Source organism: Aptenodytes forsteri, unplaced genomic scaffold, assembly GCF_000699145.1.
Source record: "Aptenodytes forsteri isolate BGI_AS27 unplaced genomic scaffold, ASM69914v1 Scaffold349, whole genome shotgun sequence".
In the NCBI taxonomy this organism is placed as follows: Eukaryota; Metazoa; Chordata; class Aves; order Sphenisciformes; family Spheniscidae; genus Aptenodytes; species Aptenodytes forsteri.
In genome coordinates this window covers 554,383-574,921 of record NW_008794452.1, presented here as the reverse complement: position 1 = coordinate 574,921, position 20,539 = coordinate 554,383, and the positions used below count along the sequence as shown (strand labels likewise).

General features: G+C 36.5%; 1 protein-coding gene across 1 annotated transcript in view; it reads left to right on the top strand.

The window, feature by feature from the left end:
• CCDC6 (coiled-coil domain containing 6) overlaps positions 1-20,232 on the top strand; it is a 38,873-nt gene extending 18,641 nt beyond the window's left edge. Inside the window, exons 4-9 of the mRNA XM_009290570.2 lie at positions 746-849; positions 1,756-1,916; positions 4,719-4,875; positions 8,304-8,404; positions 12,263-12,387; positions 14,668-20,232. Coding sequence (XP_009288845.1) covers positions 746-849; positions 1,756-1,916; positions 4,719-4,875; positions 8,304-8,404; positions 12,263-12,387; positions 14,668-14,859 — 840 coding nt within the window. The 3' untranslated portion in view covers positions 14,860-20,232. The remainder of the gene's footprint in view (positions 1-745; positions 850-1,755; positions 1,917-4,718; positions 4,876-8,303; positions 8,405-12,262; positions 12,388-14,667) is intronic.
• The last annotated feature ends 307 nt before the right edge of the window (positions 20,233-20,539 follow it).

The following is a 20,539-nucleotide window of genomic DNA, read 5'->3' as shown; positions in this document are numbered from 1 at the left end:
TTGTTCACACTAAGTGTGAACTTACTAATTCACTTACTAGTGAATGGGAATAACGTCAAGTGTCCTGGTTTCGGCTGGGGGAGAGTGAGCAAGCAGCTGTTTGGCGCTCAGTTGCGGGCTGAGGTTAAACCACAAGATCAAGTTAAGCATTTACTTTTATAAAGCCTTTGCTAGGATAGAAATACATTTGTTTCTGCTGGTAAGGGTTGATACAGTAACACTTAAGGCAGTTCACGTAATTTTTTCTTCACAATTTTTGTTATGTTGCTCCTTTATCTAACACAAGGCAAACATGGCTTCTCTTCCATTTCTGGCTTCCTTAACTGTGATTCTCCTACTAAAAAAGTCCAAAATTTTTCAAAAGAATAAATGCTGGTGTAGTAGACAGTAAATTCAGTTTGAACTTCAGAGACGCATGGAATAGGAGATGTCTTTGAATAGGCTTGTCATGCCATCAGTGACCGCGTGTCCAGGTTTCAAGCTCCTCCTTATTGGCCAGAGAAAAGTTCTGTGAGAAAAAAAAATCTGTTAAGGAGATGACAACTGTGCAGCTCCTGAAACTCTTGATTTTTCACTGGCTCTGTGACCAATGTGTTGTGCCTGATTTTTGTCTCCCCTTCACCTTCTCCTTGCTATTGTAGAGCATCATGTAAAGTGGTGGTGTTATAGCGATGATCTTTCCTAATGACAGTTCCTTGCAAAAAATACATTTCCATCATTTTCATTGATTGCTTTTCCTCTCCAGCTAAGGCGTGAGAAGATTGACCTTGAAAATACTTTGGAACAAGAACAAGAAGCACTAGTGAATCGTCTCTGGAAGAGGATGGATAAGCTTGAAGCAGAAAAACGGTTTGTCTTGTTGCAGTGTGCTTGTCACTGTGGGAGAGATATCATTTAATACATAATGTTCTGGATTAGATATGTTCATCTCTGTCCCATAAGTGTTTAATCTATGAAAACCTGGAAGTTAAAGCAGTTGTAAATCTCCTTGCTTACATGATGCCACATCCTTGATTGCTTAAAGTAGATGAGACTAAGTAGTATAAGAAATGATCTGGGAAGGCTCGAAGGAATCTGCTGAATTTTTCAACTGCTGATAGACTCTTTTTAAAGCTTCTGGTTTGGGGTCAGCTTTATATTTATGGCCTAGAGAAAATAACATGGTATTTTACCGTATTTGTTATGAGAAGCTCTTGTTTTTTCCCTGTCTGCTGGAAGAAAACTTAAGCTTTTTCTCAGTGGTGTGCACTCATGTCATTGAGACTTCCCACTGCTTCTTCAATAGAAGTTAAGAGAATATGAAAAGCTTGTGTTTCACCATAGACATACTTTACTCATATTTTCATCTTAAATATGTGTTCTTCCTCTAAGAACATAAATGTAAAAACTCATAAGAGATTAAATGAATTTGCTTAGAAATGGTTTTGTGGAATAAGTAGCGTTTGAGTATAAAACTGAGGTAACTATATATAGTCCAGAATTTGTTTTTCCTTAACTGTATGCAGAAATATTCGGGAGTGTCAATGCCTGAATATTTTAGAAAATCCATCTGTGCTTGGACAACAAATTTTACCTTTTTTTATTTTGCATTAAAAACGAAAGCATTATAAATTCTCCCAAAATTCTCTCCCCAAAAACAGTAGTTAAAATAAATCTTTTATACCTGTCAGAATCCTTGCAGTGGCTTTCTGGGGGATATAAGGGGTTTTCTTTTCAGTAGAATTGAAGGTAAAGTTTGAACTATCTTTCATACAGAATTTTGCAGGAGAAATTAGACCAGCCAGTATCTGCTCCACCATCACCCAGAGACATATCAATGGAGATAGATTCTCCAGAAAATATGATGAGACATATCAGATTTTTAAAGAATGAAGTGGAGAGGTTAAAGAAACAACTGAGGGCTGCACAGTTACAGCGTGAGTAAACAACTTGCTTTAAGTCTTTTTAAGTTTGTGTAATGTAAGACTTTTATATATAGAATCATAGAATCATTAAGATTGGAAAAGACCTCTAAGATCATCGAGTCCAACCATCAACCCAACACCACCATGCCCACTAAACCATGTCCCTAAGCACCTCATCTACACATCTTTTAAATATTTCCAGGGATGGTGACTCAACCACTTCCCTGGGCAGCCTCTTCCAATGTTTAACCACTCTTTCAGTAAAGAAATTGTTCCTCACGTCCAATCTAAACCTCCCCTGGCGCATATACTTTCATGAGTTTGAATTTAAGGTAGAAGTGGAAAAAAATAGGGCACGTTTTGTATTAAAATATTTTTGTAATTGCGGTATTATTGCTTGTTGATGTATTTATTCTGCAGTTTGGGGGTTTTTAGCTTTACTAGAAGGGTGTCTGGAAGAATCAACAAATATTTCCTGAATGTTTTGGGTCAGAAAAAATATTTCTTTTTTTTCTTTTTTTCAGAGACTTAGCAGTATTTCAACATATAGATTTTTCAAAACATACTTATGGCCTACTTTGTAAGAGTCTTGTTATAAATTAAGAATTACTCAAAAGAATTAACAGCCAGCAAAATAAAGTTCAGTTGTATATAAGAATTTCACGTGTTAATGATTGCAGCTACCATTAAATAATTGTTCATAGCTGTGTTAGACTAATTGTTCAGGCAGCTATTTGACTTTACAATATAGCAGAACAAGTAATCTTATTTTGTTCTTACCTATGTAAGATCGCTTTGAAGTTGGACAGAATAAAAAGTTGTGTAGAAGTCCATGTGTGTCTGTTGTGAAAAGTGTCATGGACCCTTGACCAGAAGTGGAAAGCCTGCTTTTTGCCCTGCCTTTCAAGAGAAGAGGCTGTGGCTCTGAGCACATGGTCTCAGCTGGCAGGAAGGTCGCTTGTGCCTTCCTGTGATCTTTGCAATGCCAATCCTTCATTGCTTCGTGCTAAATCTAAAATTTCTATCCGAGTTTCATCAGTTCTGCCTAGTTCCTAGCATTATATTTCAATTGATAGGTAAGGAGATACCTAACCATACAGACTGAAAAATTTGGGCGAGTGGGAAACAGGCAATATTCTCCCCCTCTAGTGTGCTGGTCTTGACAGGCTAACTGGAATATTTCAACCCCCATTTAGAGAAACAGCTTGCCAGAGGCAGTGGCCTTCCTTAAAGACAGAGGTGATGGGAGAGTGCTCTTTTGCAGAGGCCTTGTGCACAAGTTTGTGGTATTAATAATTTGTGTCAGTTAGAAGATAAGGACTGCTAATCTTTGTACTTGCCAATTCTGCACTGCAGCCTTCACTTAATGAACTTCAGAACGAGAGCAAGGCCTTAGATTTAAAGTACTCTTTGTACAAATCTAGCCTAATTAATTTCATTTCAAGTATTCTTTATTTTTAAGTGGTCTCTTTTTGAATTATTTTGATTTAGAGTAAAAATTTAGAAGCATTTAAAATCAAACTCTCATTGAAAATAAGATCTAGGTTTAAAAGTACCATTTCCCTTTGTGAACAGATTAAACAGAGCTGCAGTATGAATAGCAATACTGATAGAAATGGTGGAGTACTAGCCTGCAAGCAGAAGATGAAACTGAAATACAGTTTTCAGTTTGGTGTTTGCAATATGTGGTCATTAGAGAACCTCTAGTATTATTCATAAATATTTAATAATTCTGCTTACTAAATTCTGATATTGGTATTACATTGTGTATTCCTGAAGCACGTCTAGTCTAGGAACTGTTTTGGTGTAATAATACTTCTAAATGTAACAGTATCGCTTATTTAAAACTGATATTTCCACAGAAGAGAGATAAAACATGTATTGTTGATAGTTTGGGAACAGTCTTCTAAAACAGGAATGTTCTTTTGATTGAAGGGTGCTGCATAAAGAAGTGATCACAAAGCATGATGAATCGTAATTTTTTTTTTAATATCAAGGAATTAACTGTAAACTTGATCAAATGTTAGAAAACCTCACAAAGTACATTATTTGTGTCATAAGTCTTCATCATGTGTTCCATTTTATTTATATAATCTGTCAAAATATTTTGTAGCTTTCCGTAATTTGATTTTATCACTTTAAATAGCCTGTGATACCAGACCATTTAAGTGATGTTTGCTGAACTTGTTTAGAATTGCAAACTCAAATTGCCTTTTGATGTAAAGAGTAAACCACTTGTTGGCTTTTAATATCGGTACATATTCTGCTGGCCAATCTCTATGATAAAATGTGTAATTGAAAGAATGCTATAGAATACATATAAGGTAGCAATTTAATACAATTTTGAGTGTTTTGGGTTTCAGAACTTGTTTTGTGCTTCTTCCTTTGAAATGGAAATATACCTTTAAAATAATTTCTTCTGTTTGTTGCAGTAAAATCTTCGTAAATGTGGAATAGAATTATTTTAATGGAGCAGGAATCATTGTATTTCTTCTTTATCGTTTTGGTTTTATTATTTTCTTCATGACTTTTTTCCTTTTTTTTTTTTTCAAATTCATGTAAGTAAACACTTAAAACTTTTTTGGTTTTTACCTTTTATTTCCAAAATTGCTGTCAACCAGTAATTTATTTTAGTAGCTACTGTTCTGAATTATGCTTTGAACTAATGACTTAGAGATGAGAATTTTGAGTGATCCATCCTGAGCATTTTCTACACCCTCATTCTTGAAGTACTGGAGTAAAATTAGGCACAACGTACTTGCCTGTCTGTGAAATTGAATTTTAATCAGATTTTAACAAAATCCTGAATTTCAGATTCAGAGAAGATGGCACAATACTTAGAAGAGGAGCGACATATGAGAGAAGAAAACTTGAGACTTCAAAGAAAATTACAGAGGGAAATGGAACGTAGGGAAGCACTCTGCAGGCAACTGTCAGAAAGCGAATCCAGCTTAGAAATGGACGATGAAAGGTTTGTATTTTCTAGCCATCCAGATAAGTTGGCATTGAGCTTATTAATCAATACTGATACTTCTTTTTGAATATTATAGAATAAGTATTTATAGAAATAACCTGTATATGCGTTTAATATATGTATCAAATTTCAGCATGGTCTAGGAATATCTTCAGTAGAATTGTATCAAACTTGTGTAGAAATTGCATTAGTTTTAACAGTGAGAAAGAAAATATTTGTATCTGAAGATTGCTTAGGGTTTTGATAATGTATATTGAAATAAATACAGCTGTGCAGTTGAGATTCAGGATAATCCGATCATAGTACCTTTGTTTTGCCCCTAACTTGGTAACTGCAAGGAATTCTGTGAGGTAGGAACAACGTCCTTACTTAGGGCTAATTTGTTCTTTGCAGAAAGTAAAATGTGTTTAGCCAAATACGAAGGGATACTGTGTAAAGCCTTAGAGAGAGGAAGCATTTCCAGAACTGTTGGGTTGTTCTTGATGTCCAAACCATAACATCCTTGATTTTTTTTTTTTTTTCTCTACTGTAAGCTGCATTGCTTGCACTGACCTTACAGATAGTCTTGAGTTTTTCATGGTTTTATATGATGCCTTTTAGTGTTTTCTCACATCATAGTCATATGACAGTGTTGTTATCTTGAATGAGGTTTTTAACTACACTTTGAATAAAACATTCTTATTTCTTATCAAATGCTCATTATTTTGTTACACTGTTTTACATTATTTTGGATTTATAGTGGTCCTTTGGAGAAAAAAAAAAGTTACCCTGTGCTGTGTATTCTTCTGATACTGAGATATTTCTTCTTGGGTGATCAGTATATTTGTTATAAGCCATAATTTACCAGAAACAAAGTACCAGATATTTTGTTTCAAGGAGCACCCTTCAAGTTCAAGGTAGTGTTTTCATTTTAATGAAATACTGGGCAACTGACATATATTGCAGTAGCATCTGGTATTAAGAGGTAGTGAATGCTATATAAAATAAATTGTTAGAAACACAGGATTCTGGTGTTTGAATCTACTTTTATTAGCCTAACCCTTTCTGCCAATATTTACATTGTAATGGAAATACAGTCAAAATCTAAATCGATGTGAATTACCAGTATTAATCCAAAAATGTAGAGTATCCTAATAATTTTTTTTGTCAACCAGTTGTAGGTAGTGGTAATCAATAAAATGCAGGAAAATTTGAGTAACTGTTCTGTACTTTTTAGAATTTCATTGTCATGTTGATTTTCTTGGTACTACAAAGGCGTGACAGAATCGCTCCAAAACAGGTATTTGCAGTGTAAGTAATACAAAGTAAAGGGAAGGACGAAGCAGGTATTAGAGTGGTTAGTCTTAGGAGAACTGTGTAGACAAAATAATTGTGGAACTACATGCAGTAATTATTTTAAAATGTAAATTTTTGTCAGCTTACATCGTCTCTCTAAAAATGATGGTGGTGATGGATCAGAGATCCAGTTTTTTCAGTTGCGTTCTGTTAGCTGATGATACTTACTTTTTGTAGATGGGGGTAGATGAAGATGCTTTCCTGAATGCAAAATACACAGCTCTCCCAAAACTTCTTCCTCCTGACTAGCAATAGCTTTGTCTTCTCAATCCCCCATCCTATTCTCTGGAGTAGTAGGGAAATATCTGAAACCAGGAAGCATACTAATGGTGTGCTGCTATTCCATATCACCTGATCCAGGTACTAGGATGACTTACAGAAAATTGTCTTTATGTAGAATAAAATAAGATTAAATCACAAAGACCACTGTCTTGCTGTAATACACATACTGTCTGCATTACAAGTTACTGTGTGTTGCAGAGGTAGCCTGGTCAGTTCAATTTCGCTAACCTTGCCACTGGTAGCTCTTTAGAAAACTTATATTTAATTAACTTTAATTTGCCAGTTTGTTAATTTTCTGTTGTTCTCTATTGCAGCTACTTTTATTACCTGATCTACCCAAATTTAAACCAACTTTGGTATCACTACAATGTACTGCCTGTGTTAGGTGTTGTGGCTTAGTAACTCAGAATATCCTGGTTAAAAATCAATAAGATGCAGTATCAAAACATGTTTCAAATAGTTTATGAACTGGCTCACAGATCTCAAAGTAGTCATCATTGTGAGTTCCATCAAATAGGAATATTTTTAATGCTGCTCCATGTTGTGGTTTTTTTTTCTGTGATCTGGAAATAAATGTAGCTACTAAGAATTTCTGAGAATACAGTGGTAGAAGGGGAGACAAGTAAGAGTCAAAGGGCTGTTAGGTAGCTAATTTTGCCTGCTGCTTTGCTGTGTCCAGTAAAGAAACACAGCTAAATGTAATAATATAAACCAAGGTGCACTGATTTGCAACCATGTGAGCAGGGGACCCTCTAATCCAGACAATGACTGAAAAATCTAGGTGGAGAGTGCATAAGCAAGTCAACCTGAAAGCTGCCAGCCTAGTGCAGTGGGAAAAAATACATAAAATTACTTTTGAGATATAAACAGTAAGTGGCAAGTAGGAGCAATTGGTATGATTTTTATCTCCTTTTACTTGATGTCTGTGAAGAAGCTTCACTGCATTCAGTGAGTAAAGTACAAATAAATACCACTAAAATTATTACAGGTGGGGAAAAATGCCTTGCCTGAGGTTCTAAACTGTTCACTTTATCACAGTGAAGTGTGGGAGGTGTCTTGCAACACAACCTACAAGTATCTTTAGTGGGAGAAAGTCCTGGGTCCAAAATGTCTCTCTGTTCTAGTGGCAAAAGACACAATGAGCAAATGGCTAAACATTGAGACCAGAGGGATTCAAGTAGGAAACAGGGCCTGTTTTTAACTGTGAGGCTGATCAGCTGTTGGAACAAATTATCAATACTTTAATGATATTCCCCCCCCCCCCCAACTTTTCATGATTTCAGATTAGTGCTGAATGCCTTTCTGGAAGCAGACCAGCTATTGAGCTCAATGTAGAGATGATGTATAAAGTTGGGTGATCAGTGGTTTGAAAAAATTATCAAAACTTTAATGATATTCCCCCCCCCCCCCAACTTTTCATGATTTCAGATTAGTGCTGAATGCCTTTCTGGAAGCAGACCAGCTATTGAGCTCAATGTAGAGATGATGTATAAAGTGCAAGAATGTAGGTCAGATTTGATGACATGATTTATACCTCTGGCTTTAATATGTACTATTCTAATCATGTGCAACTTGTACGGTTTTAACTGCAAATGACTAAGATGAGTCAAGCTATTTCCATTGAAAGTTAAGCCAGTATCTGAGCCTTCAGCAATGACGAGAGTTCCTGTCATGATTTCCTAAAGGTGACTGGTCCTTCATTAATCTAATGTGATTCTTATGGGAATTGGAAAAACCACAGTGAAACATCTAAAATATGGCACATTTTAAAAGGTTTGATCTAATTATTCTTTACCTTTTTTTGTTAGATATTTTAATGAGATGTCTGCACAAGGATTAAGACCTCGCACTGTGTCCAGTCCTATCCCTTATACACCCTCACCAAGTTCTAGCAGACCTATATCACCTGGTAAATATTTAACTCAGTTTCTAAAATTATTGTATGCATCACATAGTGACGTGCCCTATTAATATATTTAGGTCAGTAGCCTTTCAAAGGTAGTCTGGAGAAAAAAACTGTATCATAAATGTAAGAATAATTTTGCCTCAGATGTCTTCTAGTGCAGCATGTTTTCAGATAGTTCTGTTTTACACTGTGAACAGATATTAAAGGTCAGTTAAGTAGCTATCACTTGAACTTTTATTTCTTTTTTGCGCTCTTATTCTCTTTTACTGTCTCTTCTTCCCCCCCGCCCCCATAGAAGTTGCCCAACAGATGCATAGTTCAAACAGATTTCTAGAGTTTGGTGATGAACTAGTAATGAGACTGCTATTGTGCTCTGAATCAAAACTTCTTGTAGAAGTCTAATCTTGAACGTGTTGGAAAAAAGTCAATTTCCATTTCTCTTTAGTAGAGAAATGGCTTTTGTACTTCTGCTGTTTTCTGTTGTAAAACAATAACTATAAAATTAAGAATTCCTGTCTCTAGTACTTTGTATAACAAAGGCAAACTAACCTTTTCTAAGTTTTTAATTACGGAATATGTTTTTTAAGTCTATGTATTTGTGTTACTAACACATTTATTGGCAGAAATTTAAAATCCCTTAAAATTGCGCTTGGACATTCATTAACAGTTGTTGGCCATGGATGTTATATAGCGATCACAAACTCACTTGTACATAATGAAGTGAATCCTGCATGCCCTGCTTTCCCAAGTTCACCTTTAGAACCTGTCAAACAGAGTCCTACAGTAAGGGCAAATGAGATGTGCTTTATATTGACATTCTGCAAGATGGGATTGAGACATTTTATTACACAGGTCTGCTAGAATATATAAAATGTCTTTAAATGCTTTAATTTTCAAGATTGACTTTAGTTTTTCAGAAGGACTCAAAATAGTTTTCATCCAAGTGTTGCAAAAGGAGTAAGCATGTGTGAAAACTAGCTATGGCCATAAGCCATGTTACCGTGTTAGAGATGAGCATTATGATAGAGTTTTTCAAGAGGTTTTTGGGCTTCTGAAATGAGCCAAATCACTTGAAACAATACATGTTTTGTTATCCTTTTCCTGTAACTGTGTGTACAGAAACGTAGTCGTGCTAACAACTGTTCTGGAGTAACAACTTTGAACATTTGTGGTTATACATGTGCAGCCTTCATAATAATACAATATTCAACTGCACATTGTACCTGCAGTAACCACTGTAATTGCACAGTGGTTATAATTGAAATATATATATAATTGAAAGTACGCATAGGAAAAATGATCTGGTAACTTACAGGCTTGCATCCTAGATTACCTAGAAATGCACCTAATTTAGGTGCTGATGTGTCAGTGCAGGAGTACTCTGTTGATTTGTTCCTACACTGGGACTGAAGCACATTCCTTGTTCCCCGTGGACTTTACTTCCCATCAGTAGTTGGTACAAGAGTGCTGCGTTCTAGTGGGAATTATATCCCACAGACAGGGGATGCTGAAACACAGTCTGAAGCAGAGTTAAAAATAGCACAGCTGAAATGATTGTTTCTAACAGAGTTCACAATTTTGGTAATGTTGGTACAGTAAATGTTCCAGGCTACCACTTCTGCACAGGCAGCTACATTACTCTCCTTCACATCTGATAAATTAATATCCACAGTTGGGAAGTTTCAGACTTCAGAAAAAAAGAAGCAGCAGTTTGTAAGAGAACTAATGAGATTAATAGGGAATTTTGTACAGCTGTCTGTTATATATGAATGCAGTAATGGATGAAAACAAATAGTTTGTGAGTATATCTAAAATAGTACAGTAAGACACTGTCAAAAATATCAGCACAGAATAATACAACAGCTATTTTGCATCAAGTAATTGTATGACTTGGCATGTTTCGTTTGGGAAATGATGTGCCTGAATTTGTAGAAACATAATTTGAAACTAGTTAGAAATGCTATAATTTCATATGGATAGCCAGTCGGGTTTAATGGGTCAGATTCTGGCTCCTGAATCCCAGAGCCTTTTGTGCTTGCATGGCTTGAGAAGCTGCTTTTGAGGACTCTTTCAAGCTGAGATACTGCTGAGATTTCTAGCACAGTGCATGGAACTTTGAAGATTGTGGAAGTATTGCTACTCCTAGGCAGATGGGGATTAGTTACTGTAATTACCAATTAGTCTTTAGTGTAGATAAACTGTTTTATGCTTTGCTTCTGCAGCTAGGCTAGATAGAGATTTTGGGCTGCAGAGATGAGCTACCTTGGATGTACATGCGCTACTCTGTTATCACTTCTTTGACTGTCATGTAGACTTGCATTTGTAAAACTTTTGGAGCTGGTTTATCCCAAAGCAGTCCAAAATTGTAATGTTGCAAAGGTGACTTAAAGCATATATTTTGCCTTTTATTGTTCTGGGCTCTTGTCTCTGACTTACAATACATTGTCACCTATGTGAATGTTGACTTGTTTCTGTCCTTGTGCTTACAAAAGCACTTGGTTATAAAACATGTGCTGTACAGACAATTCAATTGTGTAGTCAAAAGTCAGATTAATTTTGTTAATCTGCATTGTTTAACTACTCTAAAGTGACAGTGATTCCATTGGAGTCACTCGTAATTTGCACCAGACATACATTGGGGATGTAGCAGAATCAAATTTAGAATTGAAGGAAGCAAGGGGAGTATGTTTTCTTATATGACTTTATTAGTGATCTGAGGCTTGGGGTTGTTTCTCCCCCCCACCCCCCAAGATCTTGTCTCATCAGTTATAGGCACAAACACAGATACATGCGGTTAAGGGCAAAGCTGGGTGTTGGTGCATACTGTAGCTGCAGTGGCACTGTTTTGCATTGATTTAGTGTTGAAGTGTGAAAACTGTTAAATCCAATGTGGTGTTATAAAAGTTTAATAGAGCTTTAGAAATTTTTTTGGTCATAATTCTCCAAAGCAGTTGCTAGTGTCTAATGCTAAACAGCTGAGAAAAGACTTTTCTCCTACCTTATTGATATTTTTGTCAGAAAGCAATAATAAGCTAAAGGTTTTGGAAAATGTTCTGTTTTGAGAAATACTCAAGATGTTCAGAACACTTCAAGGTCTGAACTTTAAACACTTAGCAGTTGCTGTTTCTCTTTACCTTGGTTAGCTATACAGGTACTCTGTATTTTTATAAATGAGTTCTTACAGAAAGGAAATATTTAGATGGAAGAATTAGATATTTGCACTTTTGAATATTAGGCTTTCCTTAATGTGGATAAAACAGGTTGTAATTTTAAATGTTAGTTGCTAGTCCAGTCCTGCTAGCAACTAATCCCAGAATGTTTTAACTTCACAGCCCCAAAGATCTTTGGGTCCCTGCCTATAAATGCCAAGGCAAAACAGGAGGAAGCCTGAGTGCAGATCTGGTATGCCTTGGAGGAGCCACCTAAATCCAGTTTCTTTGTGGAAACTCGTAGTGGCCCAATGCTAGATGGCTTCTCCAGGCACAGCTGCTCTGCTTCTTCAGACTGTATTTTGTTCAGGGAGCCATTTCCTCCGAGGAGAAATAGAAGGCCAGATGGAAATACTTGTGGACTAAAACTAAGCTGCCAGGGGACCTTTAGACCATTTATGTTAAGTGAAAAGTAATATTTAACATTGTATAATGTATGTTTTGAAACATATGGTAGTTTACTACAAGAAAAGAAAATAATTTTACATCATGCTTTTCAGTACAATGACTATTTTTTAGGTGTCTAATCTGGCAGCAGTTACCATTTCTTAACCTATCATTGATTCAGAACTAAAAAATTTTGAAAAGCCTCACACTTCAGTTTGTAATCTAAACAAGAATGTTGATGTTACCTTGTTTTAACAATTTTTAGGTCTGTCATATGCAAGTCACACAGTTGGTTTCACACCACCAACTTCACTGACTAGAGCTGGAATGTCTTACTACAATTCCCCAGGCCTTCATGTGCAACATATGGGACCATCCCATGGTATTACAGTAAGTATTTAAAATAGTAAATACTTGTTACCAATGTCAGTTTGGTTTTTAAAAGTTATGATTGCTTGTCCTTAAGCTTTTTTACAAAACATTTTTGTAAATGTTTGTTTTTGTCTCCTTACTCCAAGATATCTATTGCTGCTTTCTTCAACCCTGATTTTCCTCTTCACCCCTCAGAAACTGATTCTTTTTGGAGAACCTTATTTTCTGCAAAAGAATAGGATGTATTATCATCTTAAGGACAGTAATAGGTATCATCTTATGGATCAGCAGGCAGGGTGTGAGAAGTGATGTTCTAAGCTACTAAGCCTATCCCGGGAAGTAAAAACATTGCTTTCATTTTTCTCCTAGTCTCCACCATCTGACGGATGAGTCATCTGAGGTTGCTCCAAGCTCAGGTTTTCTTCAGGATGACACACAATGCTACCACCATGTCACTGTAACAGGCAGTTAACTCTTATTTTCTATTCTCATTGGCAAAGAAGAAAGTTAATATAAACATTTGTTAGGACAATTTCTCATATCTTTCAACTGGATTTATTTCCTTTTTATCTCCGATGTTTGATGCATTTCTACTTAATCGTGTTTCTTCTAAATATTTGTGGAATTTAATGCACAAAGAGTGCCTAAATATTAGCCATTTGGCAAAATACCTTATAGTTGTTGTATCAAGACCATTTTAATTTTTCTCAACAGGTATGATAGTATATAAATATCCTGCAAGGTTTTTGTATATACTTGTCATTCTCAGATGTGAAAACATGTTTCAATAGAATTTTTAGTAGAATGCTAAAATATAGCTGCTCCTAAAATCATTTAGGTGAGCGTGCAAAGGTAATTGTTAGTTTAATTGAGCAAAGAGCAGTGGGAATGCTACAATAGTGGGTAGAACAGGAGGGAAGCTGGAGCTCAGCAGGAAGGTAGAATCCTGGTCCAGGTTCAGCCCACTGCTGTGTGTCACATGAATTAGTCACAGGAAGATCTTTATGCTTCTGGAAAACCTGGACCCTAATTCTATAAATAAGTTTTTCAAGGAACTTGTTCTGTTCAGTCTCTGTGAAATACTACTCTTTCTGAAATTGTAAATTAATTGGTGTCACATTGAGTCACTATGAAAAAGATCATCTTCAGGACAAAATACTAATTGTTTTGAGAAAGGTGTTCATAAGTAGCACTTGGCTTTGTCTTGATACTGAAACCAGGTCCCTTCATATTATTAGATGTACACAAATGCAATAAATGATTTTAAGTGTTTCAGAGACATCAGTCGTCAAGAATCCCTTGGCTTTTTGCATAGAGCATTAATCTATTGTACATAGTTGTGCAGAAAAATAGATACAATATACATTATTTGACTAAACTGCAGTTTGATTCTTGACTCTTCATTTTTGATCTCCATTACAGAATAAATTGACTTTACCTGTAGTATATTTGGTGTAGCACTGTAATCATGCTTCTCCCCAGAGTTGATCACCTTTGGTTGATTATTAATTGTGGGTGGGTGGTTTGTCATGCCATGAGGTTCTTGATTAATGCTAACTGGATTGGTAAGTAATGAGCATTTTGCTTTCAAAAGTGCAGAAGTTAGCATTGTGCAGTGTAATTTATATTTTTACATTGCTAACATTAAAGAAGATTCCCCCCTACTGGTTTGTAAAGATAAAGTGGGTTTTGAATCTTTGTGTAAACACACAGGTTGTTGAAAATCTGTAGTTTCTGTTGAGGGGAGCTCTCTAACAACTGCTTCACTCCTGCAGCTCAAAGGGTTGTAATCATTTTTGTTCTCCAAAGAACAACTTGTATTATGCTTTGGTCTGGCTCCAGTGTGCAGGCTGAGTCTTCATACGCCAGCAGTGTAAAGTTAAAGGTTCATCAGCACCTACTGGTTGGGCAAGCACAACTGGGAGGTGCTGTCTCTACAGTATATCTCTTTTTTTTTTTAGGTTGCTGGTTATCATAGGTAAACGTATCTTCAGGACGTATGTCTTGTGTTCATTTCCTGCAAGCTGACAGGAAGGAATGTGTGTTCTGTTTGATCTCAAAAGTACTTCCCCTTTCCTTTGCTACTCCATTTCAGAGTAACATTTATTTTATGTAAAAGTTGTATTGTGATTCTTGCAATGTTTTGAAATGGATTCTTCTTCCCACATAATTGTTCGGATTTTTTTGTGGTGTGTTTTTTTTTTGTTTCTTTTGCCAAGCTCAGTACATTGATTAGAGGACTTGCACCTAAAGTTGTTCAGGAGTGTGTTAAACATAATTTCAATATTTGTTCTGCAGAGGCCTTCACCACGAAGAAGTAACAGCCCTGACAAATTTAAACGTCCCACTCCTCCTCCTTCTCCAAACACGCAGACCCCAGTGCAGCCACCTCCGCCACCACCTCCACCACCTGTGCAACCTACGGTCCAATCCGCAGCATCGCAGTCAGCCACTTTTCAACATTCAGTGCATCCCTCCTCTCAGCCTTAGTGCATGTGCTCAGCAGTCTGTATGTCAGAAGTGGACTCATAACATGGAGCAGTTTACTAAAAGCCAAAGGCTTACTTGGCATATTTGGATTTGACTTATTTGCACTGAGGTTATATAGGCTTCACTGTTAATTGTGTTGTAAACGTTTGTATAAAATGCAGCCAGTGTTGTGGGTCTACAACACTAACTTAACAAAGTTTTCCATCAGTGTTTACTTGAACTACATGTATGTCCATTCTCTGGCTGGAACATTTGCTACTCTGTTTGGTAATACGGCATTATGTCGTTTTGCTTGGCTCCAAAGCTTCATTTTCCTGGCTTTTAGGTTTGTAAAATTAAAGGGATACCTTTTTATATTTTTTCATGACAATTTGCAGAAAATTAAAGGCATGATGGGCTATACGATAAATTCTGAAGTATTAGTGTTTACCAAGCTTATGGAAAATCAGCAGTACGTTTCAGTCATTTGAAATAACAGCTTCTAGTGCAAAAGTGAGTCAGACACCCTAATTAATCAGTGCCCAAGACACATACTCTATTGTATTATGTAGTAAATAAGCTTAATTCAGCACACAGGACACATCCATACTTCTCCTGTTTAAAAGCACCTCAAATGTATGGTACAGTCTGAATTTTACAGTGAGGGAACTGGCTTGTTGGAGTCTGTGGAATGTACAATTTGTGGACCTTAAGATTTGATGATTTCACTTGACATTTATGTTAACCTGTAAGCTGCCCATACTGTGTGATCTGTCAAAATTAACATCGGTAAGTGTGGTCCTGCCCACAGGTTACTGATAGCTGATTAAAGTGTGCTCTTTTTTTTTTTCTGCAGAAGGCAATGTGATTGTAGAGAACAGCTGATGATGATTTTTTTCATGTTAAAAATATATTAATTGTGATTCCCCTGAAGCAAAGTTTGAACAGGTATTCTAAATGTTCAAAAGTCTGTTAGAAAATAAGATACAAGATGAGCATATAGGAATATACTGGCGTAACAGCCAAAATGTTGTATTGCTTGGTAGAAACAGAGTACAAGAAAGTAGCACAAAATGGCACTAATGAATGCTTATTTAGCAGCCTAAGCCGGTACAATGTATAAAGAAATGTATTCTGAATACATTCTTTCCATCAGTTAGCACAAATAAATTGGTTTCACTTTGCAGTGGAACAAAGTGTCACTTCTTGATATTGACATCCTACTCAGTTATATTTTTCCTGAGGTTCCTGTTGAGTACTGAGGTTTATATATTATTGATGATTTTAAGTGGTTTACCTCATATATATGGATATGTGGGCCATGGAAAATGACAAGAGAATGTTTATTTTATGAGAATATGTATCTGGCTATAATCAGAGCAGAACATGAGTAATTTATCTTTTGTTTACAAAAGTTTGTTTGACATGCCTAATGCTTTATTAAGGACATTTTTAAGAAGGAAGTACAGCATTCTGGTAGTATACTAACACTTATACATATATTTTCATGTTTGCCGCTCACCTATTCAGTAAGAATTGCAAACTGAAAATCTTTATAAAATTAGTGCTCTAAATCAAAATAGTAAGTTAAAATAATGTTGTAAAAGGTTCAGCTTAAGGCAAAACTAGAATTTCTTCACTGTGTAGCTATGTAGTTTCAGCTCTGAGAGAATCTAGAGAAATGCATATATAGTCTATTACACTTCTTAAACCAATATGGGATCAAGTGCATTATCAAATTACATTAGTTATGGTAGTGACTCTCCAATCAAGTGATTCTCAAGATTGTGGCAGACCTAAAATTTGACCAGTGCTTCCATCTGAAAACAATTGAGGGTAGCAGATGCTCACCTTTCCATAGAGGAAACTCAGCTGTGAGCATTGTAATTAAACAGAGCTCCTGAATCAGTGGCAGGATTGCATGTGAGAAAATTACAGACAGCCAGAGGTGGGACTAAGGTCAAGATAGGATTGGTTTAGTTTGATGCTTGTCCTTTTGTAAACATAAGACGAAGAAAAATTAGATTCTTTTATAAGTAGGATTCCAGCTCAAGTATACCACTATTTAAAATGGTGCCCTCCTTTCTGAAGTGCTTTGAGATTCTTGGACACATGGCTCTATAGAGTGGCTCATAGTGGTGGTAGTATAAATGTGGGGGGGAGGGGGGAAAGCCTTTGACAGTGTTGTTTTAAGATCTTAAAATGGAAAATTGCCTAGAATAATTTACACTTGAAGCATATTCCAAAACTGAATTTGTCTAACCCAAGTTCAGCTGCTGTTATGAAGTGTCTTAGTGAACTCTCCTTACTATTCCAGTGGGACTGTTACCAGAAGAAAATAAAGAACTGACAAATGTATACTTAAATCCTGAAAGTGTAACAAGGCGCTAAGCTGGCCTTACCTAACTAAGAATACTGAACAAATATTTGCTTGCAATCAGAAATGTTACACTCCATTTGTAGACTTTTTGAATAAGATGAGGAATTGTGCACAACCATCTCCTAATAAATGTAAATGGATTTTCAGTTTTCCTTGTTAATTATAGTCATGAATTACGATTCTGCAGCTGTGATTTTTATCAGATCTCCTATAGACTGGAGAAACTCACTTGACAGTGAGGTCCAGCTTACCATGAGGGCTTAAGTGCTTGACTTCTTTATCTCAGAAGCACCTGGGTGGGTTTGTGCTGTCCTTTTCAGTTGCACACTGCATCATCATCACTAGTTGTGTAAGGCCACAGAATCAATTTTTAGCTGTGATGAACATTTTGTGAGTGTACCCCTTTACAGCTAAAGGTTTTTAAAAAACAAAAAAACCCAAAAAACCCCCAAACTTCTAGCTGTCTCAGCAGTGTTTTCCTCTCTGACAATCAAGCAGCTTTCTTTTTACTTTTTCTCTCAAGGGATCTGGCTTGGACACTGGAATGCAGCTGATACTCTGTAGAGCATTAAGAATTTATTTTATCCATGATTTGTTCCAGAGAAGTTCTTTGGAAGAAGAGGTGGGACTGTTCGGAGATAGTCTTCCAACTAACAGCCAGATAAGATTGTTTTGATTACATGTACTCCTCTGAGAGCATATTCCCAAGGGCAGAAAGGACTGTCAGAGTTTTTCAAGGAAGCGTCAGTGCTTTTCCATTGGCAGTTGCTGTACTGGAGCTGAACAGAACAGGATTCCTTTCTTGTTACAATGTTCGTGTTCAGGAATCCATCTGCCTGGGTGGAATCGCTGTGCACTTCAGCTGAATGAAGAATGCAGTCTTGGAAGCAATGAAAACGAGAAAGCTTCTTGGGATCTGTGTGAGTTGCACTGCTGACAGGAGACAATTTAGACTCCGTATATTTTGTTAAATAAATGGAAACTGATCATGGAGACAAATAAAAGAGCCTTGAATACTTTGTAAAGCAAAGAACGCAGTCTCTCATCCTCAGTATTGATTATTGCTTACTAAGAGGATGCATCTAGGGACCTTGTTTAAGTCTTGTAGTGCTTTTTCTAATCCTAACACTTAGTCTTACAAGCAGTATGAGTTCTAATACTATTCAACTCTTTTTGATGTTTCCTTTTTGTTTCAGTCATGGCAGTCTATTTCTTTTTGATCCTTGGGAGTCTACAGAGCATGGACTATGCAGAGCATATTTCTCCAGTTCAAGCCATCTCATAAGAAACCAGAAGGTTTATGAGTGTAAGCTATGAAATTATAATACATGCATATGTTACAACAACCTCCTTGAGGGGCAAGATCTGTCCTCTTGAAGAGAGGGAAAACAAAGCCCCTGAGTACCAAATGGTCTGTATGCATAGAGACAATCTGGTTTCCTCAGTTCCCTGAGGAGCTGAATTCCTCTCCCAGCCCTTTTTGGATTTGGACTAGAGTTCTTAATTTTTTTATTTTTTTTTTTTAATTCTACATCTCACTGTAATAAGTACTCAGGATGTCCTTCATTATGTTCCTTTTGGGTAATAACCACTAGTCCCAGTACAAACAGAGGTTAAGAGTCATTGCCACTTCATAGACCGGAGGAAGTCACTGAATATGCCAGACCATGGCCTTTACGATGCAGTCATAGTTCAGGTGGGAGTGTGTACTCATATCATGGTTTTTTTTTTTTTAGCAGCTGTTGCTGTTTTTGCATTAGTAGTGTGCCCTGAAGAGGAGATGAAACTATGGAGTTTGGCACTGCATTAACAGACAGCTGCTACATTAGGGAGAATAGTACTTGTTCCTATTCAACTAGTTAGGCTCCAAAGAAAAGTACTACCTCATCTTTAGGTTGGGATGATGTGACCACAGGGTCAGGAGAAATGTTGTAGCTGTGCTAGGTTTTGTTCTGCATGTATTACCTGGATAGGAGTCTTTTCTCACTGGAACTGTGCTCCGGAGGTTATAAAGCTTTTGTAGAGGAGGAGTTGGGAGTTAGGACAGGTGGTTGAGGGTTGAGTTTGAGAAAACTCTATGTCCCTGTAGTAAATTGCTGCTCAGAGTACTCTTTGGCTAGGCCTGGGAATTGCCTGTACTAAAATTACATATTTTTTTTCTGTGTGGTTTCCTTTCAAAAAGTGCTGTGTTGCAGTTCTTTTAAGTTCCTGGCATTGGTATCTAATTAAAAAACAAAAATAGCAATTCCCCTTTCCACAGAAATATTGGAAGTCATCTTCTGTGTGCAAAGGCGGGTTTTCTCACAATATAAATTAATACTGTATCTATAAACAAAGGTGTTTTATTCTAGTGGTAAAACCTAAGCTGTCCAAGGCACTTTAGTTTGTGATTGCTGACTTTTGTTTTGGCAGGTGTTTCAGATGAAATCTAAGCCTCCTGTGGAGGAAGAAAAAAATCACCTGACAGCTGTAGACTGTTCCTTTCCTGCAGAAATACAGCAATTTCCTCAAATGCAAGTAAAAATGGAACAAGCATCCTTGAGCTTTTCTGAAGCTTGTATTTAAATTCAGTACCTTGGTGATTGCTCTTGTGTATTTAGAGAATCTACAAAGCCTCATTATAGGTTGGTTGGGTGTCTAGCTGGTTATTCCTATGTTTTCCTGGCCCTAGTGAAGGAAGCCTGTTCAAATTCGGATCAAATTTATAAATCCACTGGTTAACAACAATGGTCAAAGTGCACATTTGTTGAGCATGAATCCAAGTGATGACTTTAAAAGCATTACACTGTGTTGGTGTGAATTGGAGCTTATTGTTGAAAGAACCTCAGATACAAAGAAGGTTTTTTTAGCAGGTTATATTTTATTCCTGTATTAGCTGTATTATTGCTTTGTTGTATATCTCAAGGTGTTTACATATATTTGTAATTGTTACGATGTGTCTGTAATCAAACTCATCTGTGCCTTCATGCAGACTTCCAATAAACACTTGATTTTTTTTTTTGTATTTACTTGTATGGAAGACTATGGGGTGGATGTATATTTCATTCTATCTGTCAGCCTGTCATCACTGGGAAAAAGAGGAAGAAAATGAGAACTAGGAATCGGAGAAAGATATATGCTTGTCTTTATTTTTGCTGCCTCTGATTCTAGTTGGGCCATTTCTGGTATTTTTATTTAAATGGCTGAGTGGGGAATCTGGGGATTATCCTATTTGCATAATAAAGTTTGCATAGGAGATGTTGCTTGCTTTGGATTCGGTGAATACTCAAAGTCTAATACTTGACTCCATCAGTTTTGCTTCTATCTTGGAAGAATGTAGCT